At 36.1% G+C, this 22163-nt stretch overlaps 1 protein-coding gene across 2 annotated transcripts in view; it reads right to left on the reverse strand.

The window, feature by feature from the left end:
• Positions 1–605: 605 nt before the first annotated feature.
• zfc3h1 (zinc finger C3H1-type containing) overlaps positions 606–22163 on the reverse strand; it is a 49066-nt gene continuing 27508 nt past the window's right edge. For both annotated transcript variants that reach the window (XM_033038178.1, XM_033038177.1), the window contains exons 16-35: positions 21042–21148; positions 20156–20287; positions 19611–19732; positions 19340–19441; positions 18603–18719; positions 15108–15294; positions 12385–12571; positions 11607–11798; positions 9532–9772; positions 9343–9445; positions 8949–9147; positions 7453–7547; positions 5672–5782; positions 5379–5483; positions 5084–5249; positions 2987–3087; positions 2726–2827; positions 2284–2326; positions 1781–1843; positions 606–1574 (exon numbers count right to left, since the gene is read on the reverse strand). In XM_033038178.1, coding sequence (XP_032894069.1) covers positions 1443–1574; positions 1781–1843; positions 2284–2326; positions 2726–2827; positions 2987–3087; positions 5084–5249; positions 5379–5483; positions 5672–5782; positions 7453–7547; positions 8949–9147; positions 9343–9445; positions 9532–9772; positions 11607–11798; positions 12385–12571; positions 15108–15294; positions 18603–18719; positions 19340–19441; positions 19611–19732; positions 20156–20287; positions 21042–21148 — 2607 coding nt within the window. In that variant the 3' untranslated portion in view covers positions 606–1442. The remainder of the gene's footprint in view (positions 1575–1780; positions 1844–2283; positions 2327–2725; positions 2828–2986; positions 3088–5083; positions 5250–5378; positions 5484–5671; positions 5783–7452; positions 7548–8948; positions 9148–9342; positions 9446–9531; positions 9773–11606; positions 11799–12384; positions 12572–15107; positions 15295–18602; positions 18720–19339; positions 19442–19610; positions 19733–20155; positions 20288–21041; positions 21149–22163) is intronic.

Genomic DNA, 22163 nt, shown 5'->3' on the forward strand with positions numbered 1-22163 from the left:
GTCTCCGGTGCTGCAAGGCATCAACTCTACCGCTGCGCCACTGCGCCACCCTTTGGTGAACCTAAAAATCTTCCTGGGATTATTTTGAAGGAGGGGCAATATTCCTGTCTGATCGATATTTGTCACTTTATATCTATAAGCAAAGATTACCCAACCATTTTACTCTGCTGTTTGCAGGTCCCTACCATGTTTCCTGTATAGCAACAGTGTCTGCGCATAAAAAATAATTTTTATTTTAAGAGGTCCTAGTCGATATGCATCAACCATCAAGAAAAATCAGATCAATTTGTCATTCATTTCACTGACTTTGATAGGACATGATGGATGCAAAATGGCTGTTGTAGCTGAAGTTTTATAAAAAGCACATCAGATGTGAAAGTGCTCGAGATTTGTCTTGATGCTTTGATATCAACCAATATTTTCATAAAAAACAGCAACTAAATTGATTTGTTTTCTGCACTTTGAACCGCACATTATGATATTCTTATGCGATTTCGGATTTGAACAACCCATTAGTATCCCAAACTGCAACTAAAACTACTTTGTCAACTATGCTAAACCTTCTCGTATTCGAGTTTAAAAGAAAGACAACAAGCAATTTTTTGATAAAGCATGTATTGAAAATACTCAAATATAAACACGTTGTATAAGAATACTTACAAAGTAACTATTTAGTACAAAAGTTTATTTGTCAAATACTTGTCATTCTTCAAGTTTTGTTTAAACCATAAAATAAATAAATCTTCACAAACCAAGATTGCACATAAATTTTGACCAGCCTCAATTACTGATGCACTGGCATGCATAAATTTTAGTGTTCCAACTTTTCCACTGCAGTAGTCTCGTCTTCAAGTATGTTAATACATAAAACAGAGTCCCTGCAGCAGCAAGTCCACCACACTGAATATACAAGAAAGGGCAATATGCCACCCCTCCTGAATCTTCACCAGGTAAACAGTCACTTTGGACTCTGTACCATGGCAATAACACTTTCTTTGAAACCTGCTGCTTTTGAACCTGCAATAAAAAATCTCAACAAAGGTTTAACTTGGGATGGGATAAAAAAGAAAATATCTGCCCTATCCGAGTGCATAAAACTGCACTATATGTAGCCAATTTTACATGCATCAGTTTCCGTCAAGACTAAAGACAAACATTAAGAAAGAAAAAGGATTCATCATTTGGAAGTACCATACTTACGGGCGTGATGTCACGAGAATCTGACAGGGCCCCGAGAGGCCAAGTAGGAGTTCATGGATCTTGCTTTGGGTCACTGGTGTGCAAACTCCAATGGTTTTTGACCACGAAGAGTAGAAAGTCAGTGGACAAGGGCATCTCCATTTATTATTACCTGCATTTGCAGACATCAGCTACAGAGGAGCCAGGTCTTGAAGAGCCACCTCTTAACGTGGGGGATGTGGCAAGATTTTTATGCTCTGTAATCACTGCCCTCTGTTCTGGGAAGGGCTTAAATTTAAGAGCTCATCTAAGCTGACGCCAATCTCCTGGCACCTGGCAACTAGTTTTCTGAGATTATCAGTTTTACCTCCTTCTGATGCTTCAAACAAGAGTTGCTGAAAGAGACAGGGGAAGCACTTACGTAAGATCAAGTCACCAATTAAATATTACCTTGTCAGTGGAAATGGATGCTTTTACAAAAATCTGTACAATCTCTCTTGCAAACTACAAAATTAATTCATAATTCAATTTTAACAGCTATACGATTGTATAAAATCTCAATAATAGAACATTTAAAAGAATGATAAGTGGGAAACATTACATCTTTCCATAGCGATGCGCAAAGCGGTAGCTTCTGAAGAACCCGTCGGTAAAGGTGCCGAACCTGAAAATACAGCAAACAGCCAGTGGGAGCATTTATGTGAGGACTAGAAATTTGAGAAACACGAATACAGAACTGCTGTACAATGGCTGCAATTAGATTTATGGAAGATTCATGCACATAGCACATTCTCTGTGGAAATGGCCGTAAGATAACATCAAAACCTGATAGGGTGTGCCCAGTTCTGTACCGAGGAACAGGGGCAAAAAAAAAAAAAAAAAAAAAGCAACACAAAACAATAGGAGCATTTGATTAAAATCTTCGGAACAAATTTGAAAAGATGTTGATCAAAAAGCATAAGCAAATAAAGTCAGCAGAAAGTATAGGTAATAGTTTTAATAAAAATTAGCCAAGCAAAAGGAATTTAAAAAATATATATATAAATGCTGTTAAGATTATATTCTTGCACAAGAGAACCAAGAATGCACAACACATAGACGTACCTCATTTTGATGGTCCCTTAACATGCTTTCAACAACTATGGCTCTAATGCAGAGAGAAACAGAACAAGTTTAATTATATTTCAAGGTTTATAAAATGCAAAGTATATTCATGTTCACATTCAGCCCACAACTGTATCCTTCTGTTGCAGAAGTACATTGACATCTTTACACTTTATCATGGCAATATTTACCAATACCAGGTGAAAATGCAAAACACGTTTTCACCTTACAGAACTACAATATTAATTTGAAATCTGATTTTCCAAAAGCCTAACTTCTGACATAATCATTGATTTGACAATTTTAGAGAAAGTAAGCAAAGCTTCTTGGTGTGTTTTTAAAACAACTATTCCAATTCAGTATTCAGAAAAAGATGTTAGCAGTTGCCAATAAAATGTTATAAATAAGCAATAAAATAGCAAGAATAAAAACATGCTATTACATTTTCCAAATCGGCAAACAGATTGGTAGAGAATGTGTATACATTTTCAATTGTAACTTGAGGTGTTGGATATTACCCTCCTTCCACTCCTGTTCCAGGATCCTGCATTAAGAACACAAGCAGTTGAAACCAATTTCCAAATTAAATATATGAGCAATTCCTAGCAATCTGTACACCTAAAGATTAAAGCCTTTCAATGTAAAGGGCGTAGGTTTTCTTCTGGTTCCAAAATCAGAACAATTCATCTTTTTACGTATTTACCTTAATGCCAGTTCAACATTAGTTGGCATCATGGAAGGGAATTTCTCCAAGGCTCGGCAATGCTGGGATTGAGGAAGGCAGCTCAGATAAAAGGAAATCACCTGAAAAATAGTTTAAAGTCAGTTCACATTGATGCCGAAGAAATCCGTCTAAAAGTTAGCATGAAAAGGCACCTAAAACCGTTAATATAAAATTTCTTGTTCATTCACATGAACATGAGTGTCATAAGGCCAACATTTACTGTAACATTTTGCCCTTTAAATCGATGGTGAGGCATCTCCTTGATGACAAAATGGCTTGCTGGATAATTTCAGAGGAGAGTCAAGAATTAACCACATCACTGTGCAACCCGATATCAAATTCCTCATTTGTGAATTGATGATTCAGTGATTTTCTATTCTACAATAACTGATAACTCCAATTTGGAGTTTTAAATTACCCAGCTGCAAGGCACGAATAACAATATATCTGGTTCATTTGTCCAGATGACAAGATGACTCACTCAACGTTCTGGTCGCCTCATTACAGGTCGAAAGGAGGCTTTGGAGATGATTTATTAGACTTTCTAGGATGCTGCCTGGATTAAAGGGCATTAGCTATAACAAGAGATTGGACAAACTTGCATTGTTTTCTCTGGAGAATTGAAGGCTAAGAGGAGACCTGATAGAAGTACATAAAATCTTGAGAGGCGGAGACATGGAAGGCTGTCAGAAACTTTGCCCAGGGTGAAATGTCAAACACGAGAAGGTATAGCTTAAAGATATAAAACATGGATTGGTGGGTGCCTGGACCACACCGCTGCAGTGATGGTGTAGGCAGATATGATAATGGCATTTAATAGGTTTTTACATAGGCATGTGGATAGGCATGGAATGGAGGGATAATATGCAGGCAGAGTGGACTAGCATAACTTGGCATAGTGCTTGACATGGAGGTCCAAAGGGCTGCTTCCTGTGCTGTCCTGCTCTAAGTTAACGGAGTGCAGAATACACTGTTATAGCTACTAATAAAGTGCGGAAAAAAACAAGATGTATTGAAAGATTGGTAAATTCATCCCTAGCATATGTGAGCTCTATTCAAGAGACAAGACAAATTGTAGCAGCCGCTCAGGCCTTTAAACTGGTTCCATCATTCAAGATCAATGCTGACCTGACAACAATAGCTCTGCATTCTTGAGTATCTACAGTAAATCTTCTCTCTTTGCTTAGCAATTATCCATCTACCTCTGCCTGAAAAATATTCAGTTTACCTTCACAATCCTTGAAGAGTTCTCAAATCGCACAGCCTTCAAGATATTTCACCTTATTCTCAAATGGGCAACCCCTGTATTTTTAAACTGTGACACCCCCCCACACACACACACACCAAATAAGTCTTGAAAAGAAAATCCATGTCAACTACTGTATTGACATAATGAATACCTAATATTTTATTCCTGTTGATTTTAACAAACATCTTTGCTCTTTTAGCACCAGTTATCCAAGTAATCAATCTTCATGCAAGGATCTACACAGCAAGCATGTCAGGATCTACCAATTTTTGAAGCATCGCAAATGACATTGAGCTTGTATCGACAACAAATACTAAGTTCAAAGAGATTTGGATTAACAATGCAGTGGAGACTTTGGATAAAGTTCCTCACCATTTACCTATTATTACCCAGTTTATTAGGAGAGAGACATTAATCCCACTCTATAAACCAGTTTGCACGACTCATCCAATTAAAATATCATTAACCATCACACATGTAAATAATAATTCTTAATGTGATTGGAGTTTTCACTATAACGGCCAATGCTACAATAAACTTAACAGAAAATTTTACAAATACATAGGTCAGGTAGCATCTGTGAAAAGTGAAACAGAAATAACATCAGACTAAGCAATCTTCATCAGAACTGGGAAAAAGAGAAAACATGAGTTTTAAATTGCAATGAGGGTGGGAGTGGAATAAGACAAAGGGGATACATTTGACTGGGTAAGGCCAGCATCGCTTTGATGCTACACTGTTTACAAAATCAACTGATGGATAGATTAATGAGGGACATAGAGATTTCTTGTATATTTTTGTTTACATTATAAGCAATGTTGATTTACCTGATTATGAAATTCGTAATTGGTCCAATATTTGGCAGAGCTGAATGGGATAGGCATTCTTGTCGGGACAGTGACCAGACATCTGTGAACAAGGTCTGTAAACAGTTTGAAGTCTCTGATCTTGTTGTTAGTCCCAACTAGTTGGCTATTGGTAAAAAACAGATAACTGGAGAAAAAAAAAAATCAACATTCATTATATTGAAAGCAACAGCAATTGAAGACATTAGTTATAGATACAGATAGATTGTGTTTATCTGATTAGGAAGCAATGTTCTTAGTGGCATACTTTACTTACTCCATCCAGACCCGTTTCAATACATCACTCTGCATAACTGTACTCAGCGCTGCTTCAAATGTGTCTACTGCTTCTCTTGTGTTTGCATTAATGGACTGCCATAAGCTGTTACACGACAACATAGGAAAATTGTGGAAATCACATGGTTAGCATAACAAATGGGACAGTGCAATAATGATTTTACTCATTAATATTCCATATGCATTTATACATCTTAGCTTCAATGGTTTACACTGTTGATATTATTTGGCAGAATTATTTATTTCAGAGTAAAACAGCAGCAGATTTCTTACCAGAAGATTAGCCATAGATAGGGTATTTGTGTGCTCAGCCGTTCCCCATTCAATATTTCTTTACATGAAGGCGCTCTGAAGTCATAAGGCATTGGATAATTGAGGAGGTGACTATTGAAAGGAAGAAAAGCCATTAAACAATTTACATTTTCAGAATCATTTCCTTTAACTTTACAACCCATGTGACAACAGTGTAACAAGCGAGCACAAAGTGAAAAACTTGATCAAAACAAGTTTCAGGTTGTTGCCTAATCCAAGCAAGTCTTCCTCCCGTTGTTTGCTTAGTTATAAGCTTCGGTAATGCTCAGTGGCTGAACCATTGGAGCAATAAATACTGCAGTATGCTCAAAAAAGAAAAAAAAAAGTGAAATGAGTTCACCACATCGTGGCACAAATCAGAAAAAATATTTGAGAAAATAATCACTTTCAACTCTGAACAGACATCGTTTCAAGGTGCTGGCATCTAATGCTGCATATCTGAAATGCTGCAACCACCTTATCACTCATCGTCTAACTCCCCCGGCTACAAGGACAACTTAACTTTATGTTAGCAATTCCCAAAAAAAGTTTGAAAAGTTTCACTTTAAATGCACACAGCTCGTTTTCAAACCATATACATAAATATTTAAAATAGTGCCTAGTTATTAAAAGTGTGGCAAAAACCATGCACGATACCCATGAGAAAACAGTTTTAAAAATGTTAAGCTGTAGCATTCTGAAAACTAGCTACACATGTTGATACATCCTAAGGGAGGGCCTGCAACATTGATCTGTTCCTCAGATATGCCTGCGACAACATGTGCTGAGGAAGGATTCATCAACATGACTTCACTCAGTTGACATATTGGAACTCTGGTGAAATGTTCCATGTCCACAATCAGGGAAAAGTTAACGGAGAGTATTAAAAAAAAAAATTAGAACTACAAAATCTTTATTGCAATTCCTGCCTTCCAGCTTCTTTGTAAAGTATTCATTAGTCCCCTTTCCTTGCAGTTTCTTCAAGCGTCTGCCAAACCTTCAGGTATTTAAGCAAATCCTATCCATAAACCACAACTGAATCTGTAACCATTCACTTAAAGTCATTGCATTCCAGATCACAAGGTTTTTTAAGAAATTTGCTTCACGTTACCTCTGACTGGTACCTTAAAACTGCAAAACGACACCTCTTAATCCTTAAACCATCCACTCGTGCAAACTTCAATTTATCCTCAGACTTTGTCCACCTCTATCAAATCCCCAAACAACCTCTTTGCTCTGTATTTGCTCAGAATTTCTATTCTATCTTCAAGTGACATCCAGAATACCTAAATCCATTTTAGTACTTTTTTTTCCTGCATCCACTCGATAGGCTTCACATCCTTCCCATGATAACCTGAGTCCGATGCCTAACCAGTGTTTATATAAAGCAAGTTTCTTTGCTTTTCTACATTAGATGCAATGAGTCAATAAAATCAATTACCTGGCACACATTATTATTTAGCTGCATTAAGTTCAGTTTTTTAACTCTGTATTTAGGACTGCAGATAATGTCCAAAGGAAAATTAAAAAAATGTTTGCTGGAATGAATCAATAGATCTCAGAAAAAAGATAGCGTTACTGATGCATTTGGCCTTGCATGTCATGTTTATGAAAGCAAAATACCGTAAATTTAATCTCACTGTTAAGCAAGGGATTTACTGAATAGGCAACATGTGAAAGCCATTCTTAAAAAGCTTAAACAGAAATTCACTTAAAAAAAACCAGAAAATAAATTAGATGTTCTATTATGCTTCAAAACATACCGCAAAATATCTGCAGGGTGATGTTCAGGGACCTCTCCCTCAAAGAAGGAGTTGATAAATTCTTGAAACAAAACTGGAATGATATCTATGTTTTTCTGCAATTAACAAATTCCAAAATGACAAAAGTTAATTCAGACAAAGAATTAGTATATCATACAAGTACACTTTATCATTCAATATAGAATGTATCTAGTTTCAGTCAACATGCAGCTAACTTTTTAATTGCTTTAGCTCACTTAGAGAAAAAGTATTTTTTTCAGAACATGTGATGTTAAAAAAAATAAACAGGAACAGGTCAACAGGGATATAAAGAATAGACACACTACAATTGATGTACATCTTTCATGTATCCCTAAATTTTAATTTTAGTTTTCCCCGTTTAGTTATTCTTTGTAACGTAAATACTGATAAGATCATATTAATCACCATATCAATATCAGGCAGTTCTGCTCTTCCATAAAACTAATTGGATACAATTGATGAATTAGGACAAACTATTTGTACTACACAGGCTGAATTGGTTATAACCCTATTTTGATCAAGAGAACCACTTGAAAGTTACTTTGGACATTGTCATTAGGAGAAAAAAAGCTAACTTGGGTGAAAAAAGTCTAGGGTGTTTCCGTGTAACTTTCCCACAGTAATGAGACACCACCATCTCTTAAAAATAGTCTGTCATTTTCACTGCAGGTGGCCATAGAAACGATAAATTCTTTTGACAATGATTTTTCTTGTTGAGTCCACACACAAGATTAGAAGTTGTTCAGCCAGAGCTGAACACACTCCTCGGCATCTTCATGCAATGGTGTCTGTCTTGCGCTTCTTGTGCATGGTGGTGGAAAGATTAGTGGAAACAGGGTCACGACGTGAGCGCTCTTTGACAATGGTGCAATAATCTTTAATTAAAAATTGTAACATGCTGCCTTTAGTATTTTTAGTTTCTGATAACAAAAATAAACTTATAAACTGCAAGATATTTGAAAATCCTGTGGAAAAATAACATAATTGTCTAGCCCCAAAAACCCACCTTCCTACCCCTTCTCCCATGGACAATTTTTATAATACAATTTTCTTCAAGGAGAAGTTTCATCCGAACACAACTATCTTGTCACAGCAAAACGACCTGTACAAATCCAGTGCTTATCCAAAAATTCCAGATAACCTTTGCATGGTGTGGATTGCTCAAAAGTACCAGCACAAAAGGTGTTGACAAAATGTTTTTAGACATTTACTTAGTTGTTTTTTTCACAATTATTTCTATTTTCTAATGCTCAATGTTTCATGATTAATTGAACATGAGATGTTTAAATGTGAGAGTGAGAAAAAGGTTAAACCCTGCCACAAAATGATTACCAAGACAGCAATTAAATATATGTTAACTCCCCGAACCAAGTTAAAAAATTGTAAAAGTTCTATTGCATCTTATGGAATCCAATCTTGGAATGCATTGACCAAAACTTCTCAAAAATGTAAATTAAAAAGTTACATATACACACCACTGAAATAAAGAATTTGAATGCGTAATAGAATAATTGAGCATTATGGGGACTTCTCCTAAAAGCACAAAGCCACGCATTCACAGCATCATCAATTTGTTTTCTCTCCAAATAAAGGTCTGCTAGAGCTTCACAAAGTTGGTAAGCAGCTGGGCATGACTGTAGCAGTGTTTTGCAGAGTTTCTCAGCAGCTTCCCACCTGAAAGACACATCTAACATATTAAAACCTGAATAATTAAAAACTCCAAACTCCAAATAGATCAATGTGTTTACAATTCCACAAACAAGACCATAAACGGCACTCGTGCCCAAGTTACACCATACCACAGATTTGTGCTGCTGAAATAATTAGCATTTATACCTCAATGCTACTTAAGAAATGAAGTAGCCATACCTCCCCATTAGTCTCAGTGCTGAAATCATATTTCTGTAAATCGAGAGGCAGACTGTAATCCTCTCTTCCACAGAATAGTCTCGAGAACATGCTTGGACAGCATCTGAACAGATTAAAAATAACAAAATTAAATTTTGACTGACAATTTAACAGACACTAATGAAAGATACAAAAGTCGATCTACTTCACCTTCAAACAATGCAAGCAACGTATCAGGGTGTGTCTTTATATCTTTTGATGTTTGCCAAGGAATTAGAAAAGGCTCCTTTGTTACGAGTTCAGAAGAATTAGCTATGGCTGGATCAAAAAATTTGGAAGGAAGACTGTTGAATTCAATGAGGTGAATGTACGCTAACCAAGCCAGGCAGCATTCATTTCCATTTAAATGTTCGGCCATACTTTTGTTACCATCCGAAGTTTTCAAGGCATTCTGCAAAATATACATTAAAAGCATGGATAAAAATTCCCAATTTACAAACATTACATTTGAACGATAGAATTTAAAGAGATCCTACCACAAATTCTGACACCAAACAGCTATTTTTTTTTGTGTGTTATGGTCTATGGTATATAGACACACTGAACCTATTCTGTATTATGTTTACATATTCTGTTGTGCTGCAACAAGCAAGAATTTAATTGTCCTATCTGGGACACATGACAATAAAACTCTTGAATCTTGACTTGGACTTAAACAAAAAAGGGTTCTTGGGGGAAAAAAGAGCTATCTTAAATTTAGTTGCATCTGGTTGGGTAACTATGGTAGGGTGAATATTCCATGCTTTAATTGTGTGGGGGAACTCCATGGAGCAGCCAGCATCCCTGGATTTAAAAAAATTGGGTGACATTTCGGGTTGAGACCCTTCTTTAGACTCCCTCTGGTTTTAGTGTTTTTAGTTTAATTTAAAGATACAGCGTGGAAACAGGCCCTTCGGCCCACGCCGACCACCGATCACCCGTACACTTGTTCTATCCCACACATTAGCGACGTAAGTCAAGAGCGTTTTATTCTCTCACGTCCCAGTTAGAACAATGAAATCCTTAAGCCCTTGTCCCACTGTACGAGGTAATTCAAGAGTTCGCCCGAGTTTCCCCCGATTTGAACTCGGAGAACTAGGGTAATGGCCGTTCATGGGTACTCGGGGCTCTCGTGGAAATTTTTCACATGTTGAAAAATCTTCACGAGTTTACCGCGTTTCCGGTCAGCCTACGACAACCTACAACCTCCTGGCAACACACTACCACTGCACCTACGGTACGAGAATACTCGCTACTCTCCATGGCGGCTTAATTCTGGTCACCGCTAAATTAGCAGCGACCGAAATGAAGCCGTGACTAGTTCCGAGAATGCGGGAACTACTCACGACCATGAAGGCGACTCCCCTGCAACCACCCGCGAATGCATAGTCTCCTGTAGTTGCCTAAGTAGGACAGGCCCATTAACCTTTTCTATTTACATACTTGTCTAAATTGCTTTTAAATGTTACAATTGTGTCTGTCGACCATTTTCTCTGGAAGTTCATTTCATATACTGTCTGGATGAAAAGAATCTGTCCCCAAGGTCCCGGTTAAATCTTTTCTCTCATACTTTAATCCTAATTTTAGACGCCAGTATCCTGGGAACTTCTTTATCTCTATCTACGGCCCTCATGATTCTAGAAGCCTCCAAGGTCAGCCCCCAACCTCTTCTGCATCAGGGAAAACACTCCCAGGCTCTCCAGTCTTCATTTGTAACAAATCCGCCAGTCCCACAAACGTCCTTGTGAATGTTATCATGGAATATCTCTCCCAAGAATTACATTGGTCGGACTGATTTTCTGCACTGCAATATGACAGTCTCCAAACTGTGCATATGTACGCCCAACTTATTTTTGCACACAGGTTTAAATTTTACAGTATTTTTTGAATACTTTAGTTGATTAGTTAAGTTAATGATGAATAAATTTTCATGGAAATTGAGAGAAGAGTCCATGGTTGGTAACATTTTGTGAGAAACAATGAATGTTCATTAAGTTTGAAAGTCAGATCATGGACTTGGACTTGACATATCAATGACACTTGTTCAAAGGTTGCTGCCTGGCCTGCTGAATTACTTTCTTTGTTTTTCTATGTTTATCTTAGGCTGGTCTCCTGGTTTTTGCTTTCCATGTTCAAAATAAAATCAGCGGTTCCATTAATTTTCTTTAACAAATAAAATTCAACATTCTGTCACATTCAAAACATTACATTAGTTGTATTATCATGCCAAATTTTAAAAAACATACCTGAAAGATGGCCAGTGCATTCTGCTGCCTTCCAGTAAGGAGACTTAACTGTGCCCAAAAAAGCAGAGATTGAAGTAACTGAAAAGACAGAATTTCTGATTTTTCTGATGTTTCCATAGTTTCCATAAGAAACTGCACAAGTCGGCTGCAGACATAGTCTTTTCCTTCAAATGAGTTCTCGAGTGTTAAATACTGCAAGCAGAGAATACAATAAAAATTAGGTCTCTGAAGGAAGAGCTTTCCTCAGCCGTTAAGTGCTTCACAGTCATCAAGTTACCTTAGACGCCTCATCAATGACAGGCAGGGTAATTTTCAAGCGCACGGCAGATTAAGTTTTAAAAGTTTTGGTCAACAACTAACTACAGTGACAATTTTGCTTGAATTTCTAACATATATGGAATCATTTACAAATACCAATATAATGAGATGCAAGCCAAAGCTCATCCAATAACTCGTGCCTTACTGGAACTACAAGACTGACTCAGTCTAACAAATCAGGGTCCAAAACAAACAGCACGTATGCTCCCAACAGGCCAGGCTAATAAAAATGCTTTTTCCAGTTACTAATGAAATTACGATAGTGACAGAAGAGCAACCTGCTGAGGAACAGGACAGATGCAGGATTGACCCAAACATTAACAATTCCTCCCCGCTTCCCCCCCTGTCTTCCTCAAAATGCTGCACACCCAGCTGGGCTCCCCCCCCCCCCCCCCAGCAAATTATTTACTGTATCGATGCAACTATATCTGCAATATTTAAAATTTCAATTGATACTTACAGTCCACCAGACAGCATGTGTAGAAGCATACTGGACTGCTGTCTCACACATTTCTTGAACTTCTTCCTTTGTACCACGCTTTGAAAATAAGTTAAGATAATGGCACCATATTTCAGGATTTGCTCTATTAATTTCAAGTGCTCGAGCCAAAGCATTCAATGCAGCATCTAAACATTCTGCAGGGGTCCTGGTAAAAAGAATCAAATTATGAGGAAAACCACCCAATGTGAGAGTCACAAATATAAACTATATAGAGTCCAATAATGCAATCTCAATTAACACACGCCGACTGAGATCAATAGTATTAAAAAAAAAACAAAAAAAAAAACAGGCAAAGCATTTTTCAGGGACAGAAATCCAGAATTTCATTTGGGTATTGGAAGAAAAATATAAGTGTGTTTTTACACTGCAGCTCCAAAACATTACAATGACGTTTTCATTAAAAAGTACCTCAGTGCCACCTACAGACAAAACAACACTATCACTTAAATGAAGATTAAGACATAAATTACAGAAGTTAGCATTAACCAGATTTTAATTCTTTTAGATTCAGAAGATCAAATCACAAGATTATAGGTAATACTGTAAGACCTTCATTGTTTCTAAAGAGCTCCCATTGTGCAAAATTCAACATTAAGGGATGTTAGTAAGTCTTCATTGTTCCAAATTTATAAGCAATATTAGATAACATTTCTGACAATTTTCTTTTGTAGGAGTTGAGATTGTTTTTTAGTCTGATCTTCCGCTTTAAATTGTTGGTAACTCAAAATGAAATCGTGCCGTTCTCATTCTAGACTAAAATCTCAATGGCTTTGCTCATTAAGGCATTGGTGGTAATGTGCTTGGTCATATCTGTACCATGTGACTTGCTACACCTTTGAACTCCTGAAAATCTGCTTGCCAAAATCTGATTGTAAGGCTGTAACCAATGATATGTCCTTTTTTTTCTTCATATTTAAGGTTTATTTTGTTAGGTCTTGGTCCACTTGGGTCTGTGAATCCTTTATGCTGCAATTTAGAGGTTATGAATCTTTGCTAAAGGTAAAACCAAGCTTAAGGATCTAAGGCGTTCAATATTTTAGTTAAAAAACTAGATTCCACAGCAATTACGAAATTAGCATATATTTGAAAAGAGCAGCAATGTTAAAGACTATTATTTGACATGGCTGTGGTTAAATACTCAGTGATGAGCATCAAGGACAGACCAAGAAATCAACAAGGAGGTGTATGGGCCTTTGTCAAGCACAGTGTTCAGTAAGTAGGTGACCCTCGAAACAAAAATGAAATTCCCAGGTGGAAATTCTAAGCAGTGTTTTTCAATATCACAAAAAAGGCATTTGAAATTGGGAAGTTGAAGATGTGTTCTGGAAATAACTTCAAGATGATGGGATCTAATTTTTTATTGAAAATTAGACCCAAGGTGTTAGAAAACTTGTGAAATTGGGGGTTCATTCAGAACAGTTTCCCATGATGTCCACCAAGCTAGTAAACAGATTTGTTTGTGCACGATAGCATGTTTTGGGGCAGATTTCAGAAACAAACCTCAAATGTATGACAGTTAACATTGTAAGATTCAATGTAAAATTTTGACAGTAATGCAAAACTGGTGACTATAGCTGCCAATGATTGATTTTGTTTAAGCTCACTTCATATAATTTTCAGCCCAGACATTATATCAAATTTATTTTGATTTTAAATTTTCTATGTCCAATTTCTTTAAGAACAGTTTATGTAGACTTCATACAATTCATAGCTCCAGGTCTTCCTGCTTTAACAGACTTCAAGATTTAAGCCAATATAATCCATCTAAAAATTAAAAACATTTGAAACAGAAAATCTTTGTGCAGTTAGGTTGTAACTGATCACTTCAATTTCAGTGTTTATGCAGCTGAGCAGCTTTAAATCAATACAGACTGAAAAGAACTCAAAATAAATACGAAATATATAATTCAACAAATCCACATTGCAACATTAAGCCGAATTTCTGTGAAAGGATTTACATTAAAATGTAATTTTAGATTTTTGCACAGAAAGGGATATTTCTACACGCCCATTTTGATAATCTACAAAATTTTGGGCAGTGAATGATTTGGTAAATTTGCTGAGATTAAGCATTAGAAAGTAAAATGGAAAATATTTCCAACACTAGTTGAGATGCATTAAATCAATGTAGGCATTGAGAAGTTGATTAGCACATAGTTTAACATATTAACCTGAAAGTTTATTCAGGCCAATCCCCTAACTCAGCACATAATTCAAAGGTTAATTTAAGAGCTACTTAATAAAGGCCTCTCTGCATTCGGGTGCTGGAAAACTGAAATAAAAACAGAAAATGATGAAAACACGAGGTCAGGCGGCATCTGTGGAAAGAGGAACGGGGTTAATTTCAGGTTGAAGACACTTCATCTGTTGAATAAGTTCTGAAGTGCCTTCAACCTGAAAGCAGCTGATTTGTTTCTGTAGTTGCTACCTGGCCTGCAGAGTATTTCCAGTATAACTTGGCATTCATAAACTCAGGATATCAAAGGAATTTTATTGGAGTCAATGGAGTGCTATTTAGGTGAAGCCAGCATTATGAAGAAAACAGTCAACAAGCGAGGCAAACTTCAATAGGTAGAATAGTGTGGTAGTAACTGCTTGACATCTAACATGGAAGCAAATTGAGCAAGGCAATTCATCTCATTCGCTCATCTGTTCATATTGATTAGATCACACATACATACCCTTCCCTCTGATTCAGGTATTTGTAGGTGAGTTTAATCCAAAGCTGTACATCTTGGGGATTTTCCATCACGCTTGTTTCCAGGTTGGCAATATCATCAGTCTCCGCCGTAAAATACCGAACATCATCTGGAGTGATAACTGCGTCCAATGCTCGATTTCCAGACCACGAATCTTCCACAGGCTTGGCTGAAATGCAAGAGAACTGTTTTTGCATCCACATAAAACAGCAATTCTAACTAGAGGAACTCATTCAGGAAAACGCACTTGTAAAAATGGTTGATTGGTGATATGCATTGTCATCTATATTAATACATCCTTTCAGAAATGTCATTTTGTATCAATACAAGCTTTCAACTGCCAGTCAAGTCAAATTCCAGCCAAACCCAAACATCAAATCCACCCACAGTGCGACAAATTTATTTACTGCAGTGCACAAAACCACAGCCATTGCATCTGAACTTATAAAATTAATGCCAAGATATCAAATTAGTTTGGTTAAAATATGGTACAATGTTTGGGACACATGGCTTCACGGGTGTTTGTAATTGCTCAGGTGTGTTTAATTGCCTCCTTAATGCAGGTATAAGAGAACTCTCAGCACCTAGTCTTTCCTCCAGTCTTTCCATCGCCTTTGGAAACTTTTATTGCTGTTTATCAACATGAGAACCAAAGTTGTGCCAATGAAAGTCAAAGAAGCCATTATAAGACTGAGAACCAAGAATAACTGTTAGACACATCAGCCAAAACTTAGGCTTACCAAAATCAACTGCTTGGAACATCATTAAGAAGAAAGAGAGCACTGGTGAGCTTACTAATTGCAGAGGGACTGGCAGGCCAAGTAAGACCTCCACAACTGATGACAGAAGAATTCTCTCTATAATAAAGAAAACTCCCCAAACACCTGTACGACAGATCAGAAACACTCTTCAGGAGTCAGGTGTGGATTTGTCAATGACCACTGTCCGCAGAAGACTTCATGAACAGAAATACAGGGGCTACACTGCAAGATGCAAACCAATGGTAACCGGCTAAAATAGGATGGTCGGGTTATAGTTTGCCAAGAAGTACTTAAAAGAGCAACCACAGTTCTGGAAAAAGGTATTGTGACAGATGAGATGAAGATTAACTTGTATCAGAGTGATGGCAAGAGCAAAGTATAGAGGAGAGAAGGAACTGCCCAAGATCCAAAGCATACCACCTCATCTGTGAAACACAGTGGTGGGGGTGTTATGGCCTGGGCATGTATGGCTGCTGATGGTACAGGCGTACTTATCGTCATTGATGATACAACTGCTGATGGTAGTAGCATAATGAATCCTGAAGTGTATAGACACATCCTATCTGCTCAAATTCAAACAAACTCATTGGCCGGCAGTTAATTCTACAGCAAGACAATGATCCCAAACATACTGCTAAAGCAATAAAGGAGTTTTTCAAAGCTAGAAAAATGGTAAATTCTTGAGTGGCCAAGTCAATTCCCCGATCTGAACCCAATTGAGCATGCCTCTTATAGAGAAAACTGGGGACAAGCCCACTAAACAAGCATAAGCTAAAGATGGCTGCAATACAGGCCTGACTGAACATCACCAGAGAAGACACCCAGCAACTGGTAATGTCCATGGATCACAGACTTCAAGCAGTCATTGCATGCAAAGGATATGCAACAAAATACTAAACATGACTACTTTCATTTATATGACATTGCTGGTGTCCTAAACATTATGGTGCCCTGAAATGGGGGGACTATGTATAAACATTGCTCTAATTTCCACATGGTGAAACCAAAATGGTTAAAAATGGCATTTATTAAAATCTGACAATACAAATCTCAAATTGTGGAGTACAGAGGCAAATAAATAAATGATGGGTCTTTGTCCCAAACATTATGGAGGGCACTGTTTGTCTCCATAAATATTGTTCCTGGAGGCTTGAGATATTGCACATTGATACAGTTAAGAGATTGTCATGGGCAGTGATGGCTCCCAACATTTCCAAAATTGCAAATAGCTTGGAGGAAATTACTTGTCAAATCTGATGGAAATCTAAAATAGAGGTATTTGAGGTGACCACATTTTAAAAAACATCAGCATTCCAAGCATAGCTCTCCTTGCTATGTGTTTTACTAGAGATTTCCAGCTGGAAATAATTACGTATATTTACTGCCACTTTTAATTCAGGAGGATAAAAATCAGATCAGTTAAAATGCAGTGAACCAGGGTGCCAAAGTCTGATGGGATAAGGATCTTAAAGCCTATAAGGTATAGAGTGGTTACCACACACTTGCCTATTGTTCACTGACTGAGATTACTCGACTAATGTAGTTCTCCAGCCATGTTCCCCTATAATCATCAGAGCAATTACTACACACTTCAAGCTCACATTTCTGGGACAAAATGGACTAGTGATCAGTCATTAAAACGCATGCCAGTCTAGTCGTCATGCAGAATTTGGGCATCAATGCCTTACATGTGATTTAGTACAAACTGTTTCATTTTTCTTTTAAAATGATGCATTAGCTTTTAAAAGTATCCAAATAGATTTCAAGTTAATGTACACATGAATCAGATTGTTCAGCTAAATAAAAACATTTTTATAGTTGGACTCACTAAAACATTTTATAGAAAAGGATTGCACTGGATAGTTTTAACAGCATCAACTTGGGAAAACTACCAAGATCTCAATTCATAAATATCTAACTAACTTTAATGTGAACTGATCGGCGATAATAAGCTACCTTTATTATACAGTAAATCTCGGACAATCCAGTACCCAATTGGTAAGAAATCCTAACTTTGTCAAGCAAAACAACCAAACACAAATTTCTAGCTTCATTTTGTGTGTGTGTGTGTGTGTGTGTGTGTGTGATTTGCTCAATTACTGCACAAATTACATCATATCCTAAAATTGACATAGTTAGTGCATTACAAAAGTGATTACATCTCAAAAATACTCCTTTCGCTTTAAACTGCTTTGGAATTCCCCCTGGAGATTCTGGAAAAAACCCCATAAAGTCACAATTGTTCCTTGCATTCCTTTAGCTACTTTGCTCCAATCAACAATATAGCTATTAGGTAAACTCTTATGAACATATTTCCTCATGGAGTTTCAAGAGTTAAAGCCAGGTGTGTTAGATATTGCTCAGAAAATACTGGTGGCCTTTGAAGGACAAATGTATTGATGCTTATATTTTTCTGACAAAAAAAAAAAATTCATATAAGAAAAATTCCACTTATACAATAAAAACTATAATTCATGTATCATGCTAATCTACTATCAAAGAGTGGATAGACCACATCACTAAAATCACACTGGGAATAAAATACTGAACAGATGAGCCATTCCATTTATCAATAACCCACGATCACATTAGTTAGAACAGATGGCCATGTATTTAGACAAGATAAAGATCACATTTTCCAAATATTGCAGAAACAAAATGAATGGCTTTCCTTTTAAAACTCATTTTAAATCTTATCTACAGAAAGCAATCATACCATATCTTACTGGTCCAGAAATTTGTTCATCATCACTATTGCTACTTTCAGAAACTTGTTTTCTCAGAAGTTTGGGCTTCCATTTCCTTCTCTCTTTGAATGTTGTATAAGGAGGTGCTGAAATAAGGAACATGCATATGCATAATTTTATCATTATTTAAACTTAAAAAAAAAAAATCTTTTGGCATTTTTACTCCTTGATTTTTGAATAGCAGCGTGGATATTAAACTTTATTGATCAAAGTTTGTAAATCTCAACCAATGTTTGAAGAAACCATACTACTGATTTAATAAGAAAATATGTGTTGCCACAGTATATATCCAAGCTACGTTTATGTCAAAATCATTCTTCACTACTAAAATTATTAATTTAGGATTATTATCCATTTGACAAATGTGGACATGTGTTCTTATCCCAAGTGTGCAAATGTTCCGCTTCACCCCGCCCTACCGCACCCTACCCCACCAATGTCTCTTTTGTAAACATTAACTTGCCCTACTTATGATACTTAAAATAGTTCATCCTGCATGATGAGCCAATGTCTTTATGACAGGTTTGTTGACTTAACATACTTCACAATTAAGCCTAATTCTTGGTTCATTTCAGATTAAGGATGTTGTGTTAATATTTCATAACCAACACTGCTTCAAATCCCAAAAGTTGTGAATCAGTGTGATGAGTTTTTTTTTTAAATTTGTGAACTACAAATAATAATTTGAAAGGCAATAGTTACTTACTGTGACCAGTACTTTCATTTACTTTGCTAACAAGCAAAACAGCCATCTCATCCGTGGTCATCCGATCTTTGTTTTTCCCAAACTGTTTATCTACATGATTTTCTATGTATAAAAACAAAAAGTCTACACTTACATTTTTGCTTCCAAGTACAATATTTTCAGGAATAATAGGATATAATATTAAGAGTTAAAAATTAATTTTCAATCATGGTGATAATACAATCATAAATCGTCAGTAAGCAGAAACAAACAGTGCATAATATATAGTTACTTGCTGCGACCCGGATTTCTTCATCTGTACTAAAATCTGAACACTTAATCAGAGATAAATTGTAGGAGAGAAGATCTTGGAACAGCTGGGATTGATTTAAAATGCAGTCTCTCATGTGTTGCCTAAAAAGAAAAAGAAATAATCATGGCTTTAATAGATTCATAAAATGACATTTGTACGATGCTAAACTTCACATCAAAATGAGGACCAAATTACTGCTGCAATTATAAGTCATTACAAATTTAAAAATAAAAACTTTAAGTCAACAACATGGAAATCAAATTTCCAAACCCTAAAATACTGCCTCTTTAATACGTATGACAGATATAATAAAGTAATTAAGCCCAAATGATTGGAAGACGTTAGCAGTCTTGTTGGTTCAAATAGCACTAATATAAAGAAAACAAATTGAGTGTTTTGTAGTGTAGTCCCTTGAAGTTTGTGGTACAACTCATTATCAAAGTTATTATCTTATAAAGTCAGGACAGTAATCAAGAATCTGTTCAACATAACATTCATAGCATTATAAAAGACAGTATACATACCATTGGCAATCATCAGCATTGCATGTACCAGTTAAATCAAAACGACAGAAGCATTGCTTGGGATCAATCAAGTTGCTATAGGATGCAGAACTAATCAGAAGCTTCTCTTTGTTACGAAAATAAGGGCTGAACCTGCATTAAGATTGAAAACATAAGAAAATCAGACTGAACTTCCGACAATTTTTTAAAAATACACATGGAAATAAATTACACATTTAAATCTTGAAGCAATTTAACAATACTTCAGAATGCTTCAATTATTATACTCCATTGCCAATTCTGAATGTGCAGATTTACAAAGCAAATTCACTGAAATGTTTATGTTACAATAAAATTTAGACATGTTCCTTGCATTCAATTAAGAATTTCCTGAAAAACGAAACAAGTCCCCGAAACACGTTAACATAAATTGTGATAAGAATCTCTTCTGGTGCCAATTCCATTAGCAATTTTTTGTGGGATAAGGTGAAATGGCAGTCAGTGCATTGCATGTCTTTTGTACTGACAGCACTTCCTTAACCCTTTTGCTGACATACTTGGCTAATTTGACTGAAGATAATTTGACAGCCCTAATCAGTGACTATGATAAGTTACCTGGTTTACCAGCCTTACTATCACTTTTGGCCATGCCAGGGAGAAGATGTGATTGAATCCTTAGCACACACTAAGAACTTAATGAAACAATAGATCTTTATATTTATTTATCTTTTTTATTCAGGAATATAAATATTTATGATTTAAATTTGCAGTTGTGTTAGATTAATGGGCGCAATTGACCTTCAATACAATGGTAAATGCAAATTTGGTGTTCACAATTTTGATATGAATTATATTTCCCTTCCCATATAAATTCCAGAATAAAACTATACAATTAAAGACTTCATACCTATAAGATTTGAAGACTAAAAGGGGGCTATTGTATGTTCCAAATGGAGTCGGTTTCAGATCAACTTGTCTTGACTGTGGCACTGTATCCAAATCCACAGGAATCTCCTGAAGAAAGCAGTATTTTTATAAAAATGTACAACTTTCAAGTAAGTTTAAAGAACACGTAATATTTTATTTGGACACTATTAAAACAGTTATTAGTAATAGTAACTGAGCAGGAAGTAAATGGTCAAGTGATTAGTAAAATGTGCATTAAAATGAGAGATTGATCTTAAAATTATCATATTTAAAAAATAAATTGGACTTCCATCTCCATTACAGATACAAAGTCTATTTTCATCAGTGAACTTTTGTTTAACTGTATGCTTCTGCAAGTGGGAACTTTGCAACACTTATCAAGTTTATGTTTTAAAAGTGCTATTATGTCTATAATAGGTGGTATTCATAAATAAGTGGTATTCATAAATAATTTTGCAACTACTTAAAATTAATACTCAGATTTAGAAAGCAAGGCTCAAAATGTTAATAGAATTAATGTACAATGGATGTTTGCAAGCAATTTTCAAACATTATCACTTATATTTAATTTTGTTACATAGCACCCTTTAATGCACACATTTTTAGTTTGCTTATAATTTAGTGCATCCTTTGTTGAACTGACATTCTGCAAAAAATAGGGGGCAATGCCGGTGATCAGTGGCCACCTTTATAAGTCGGTGAATGGCATCTTTTAAAGCTTAGCATACAAATCTGAAAATTTGCATTGGCATTTGACATTTAAACCATGATGTGCAATTCTACAACCAGAACGATCTTTCACTAAACTATGAAAGTATTAAATATACAATACGTTTCAGAAATGTCAGCTTATGTATGCATTAGATAAGTTACCAACATTTTTGCCTTCTAGTAAAGGGTTGCGGATTGAAATTCCACTACAAAAAAAAATCTGTCAGATTCAACAGCAGAATCAAAGAGGTGTGCGCCAAGGTAACATTTGGATGATTAATTAAACCAGGTCCCATTTTTGCCTCCTCAACTAGATGTACATGATACCATGGCATTATTCTAAATTAGATCATAAATTACACCCTGGCAACATTTATAACAAAACATTATA

This window comes from Amblyraja radiata, chromosome 19 (assembly GCF_010909765.2).
Source record: "Amblyraja radiata isolate CabotCenter1 chromosome 19, sAmbRad1.1.pri, whole genome shotgun sequence".
In the NCBI taxonomy this organism is placed as follows: domain Eukaryota; kingdom Metazoa; phylum Chordata; class Chondrichthyes; order Rajiformes; family Rajidae; genus Amblyraja; species Amblyraja radiata.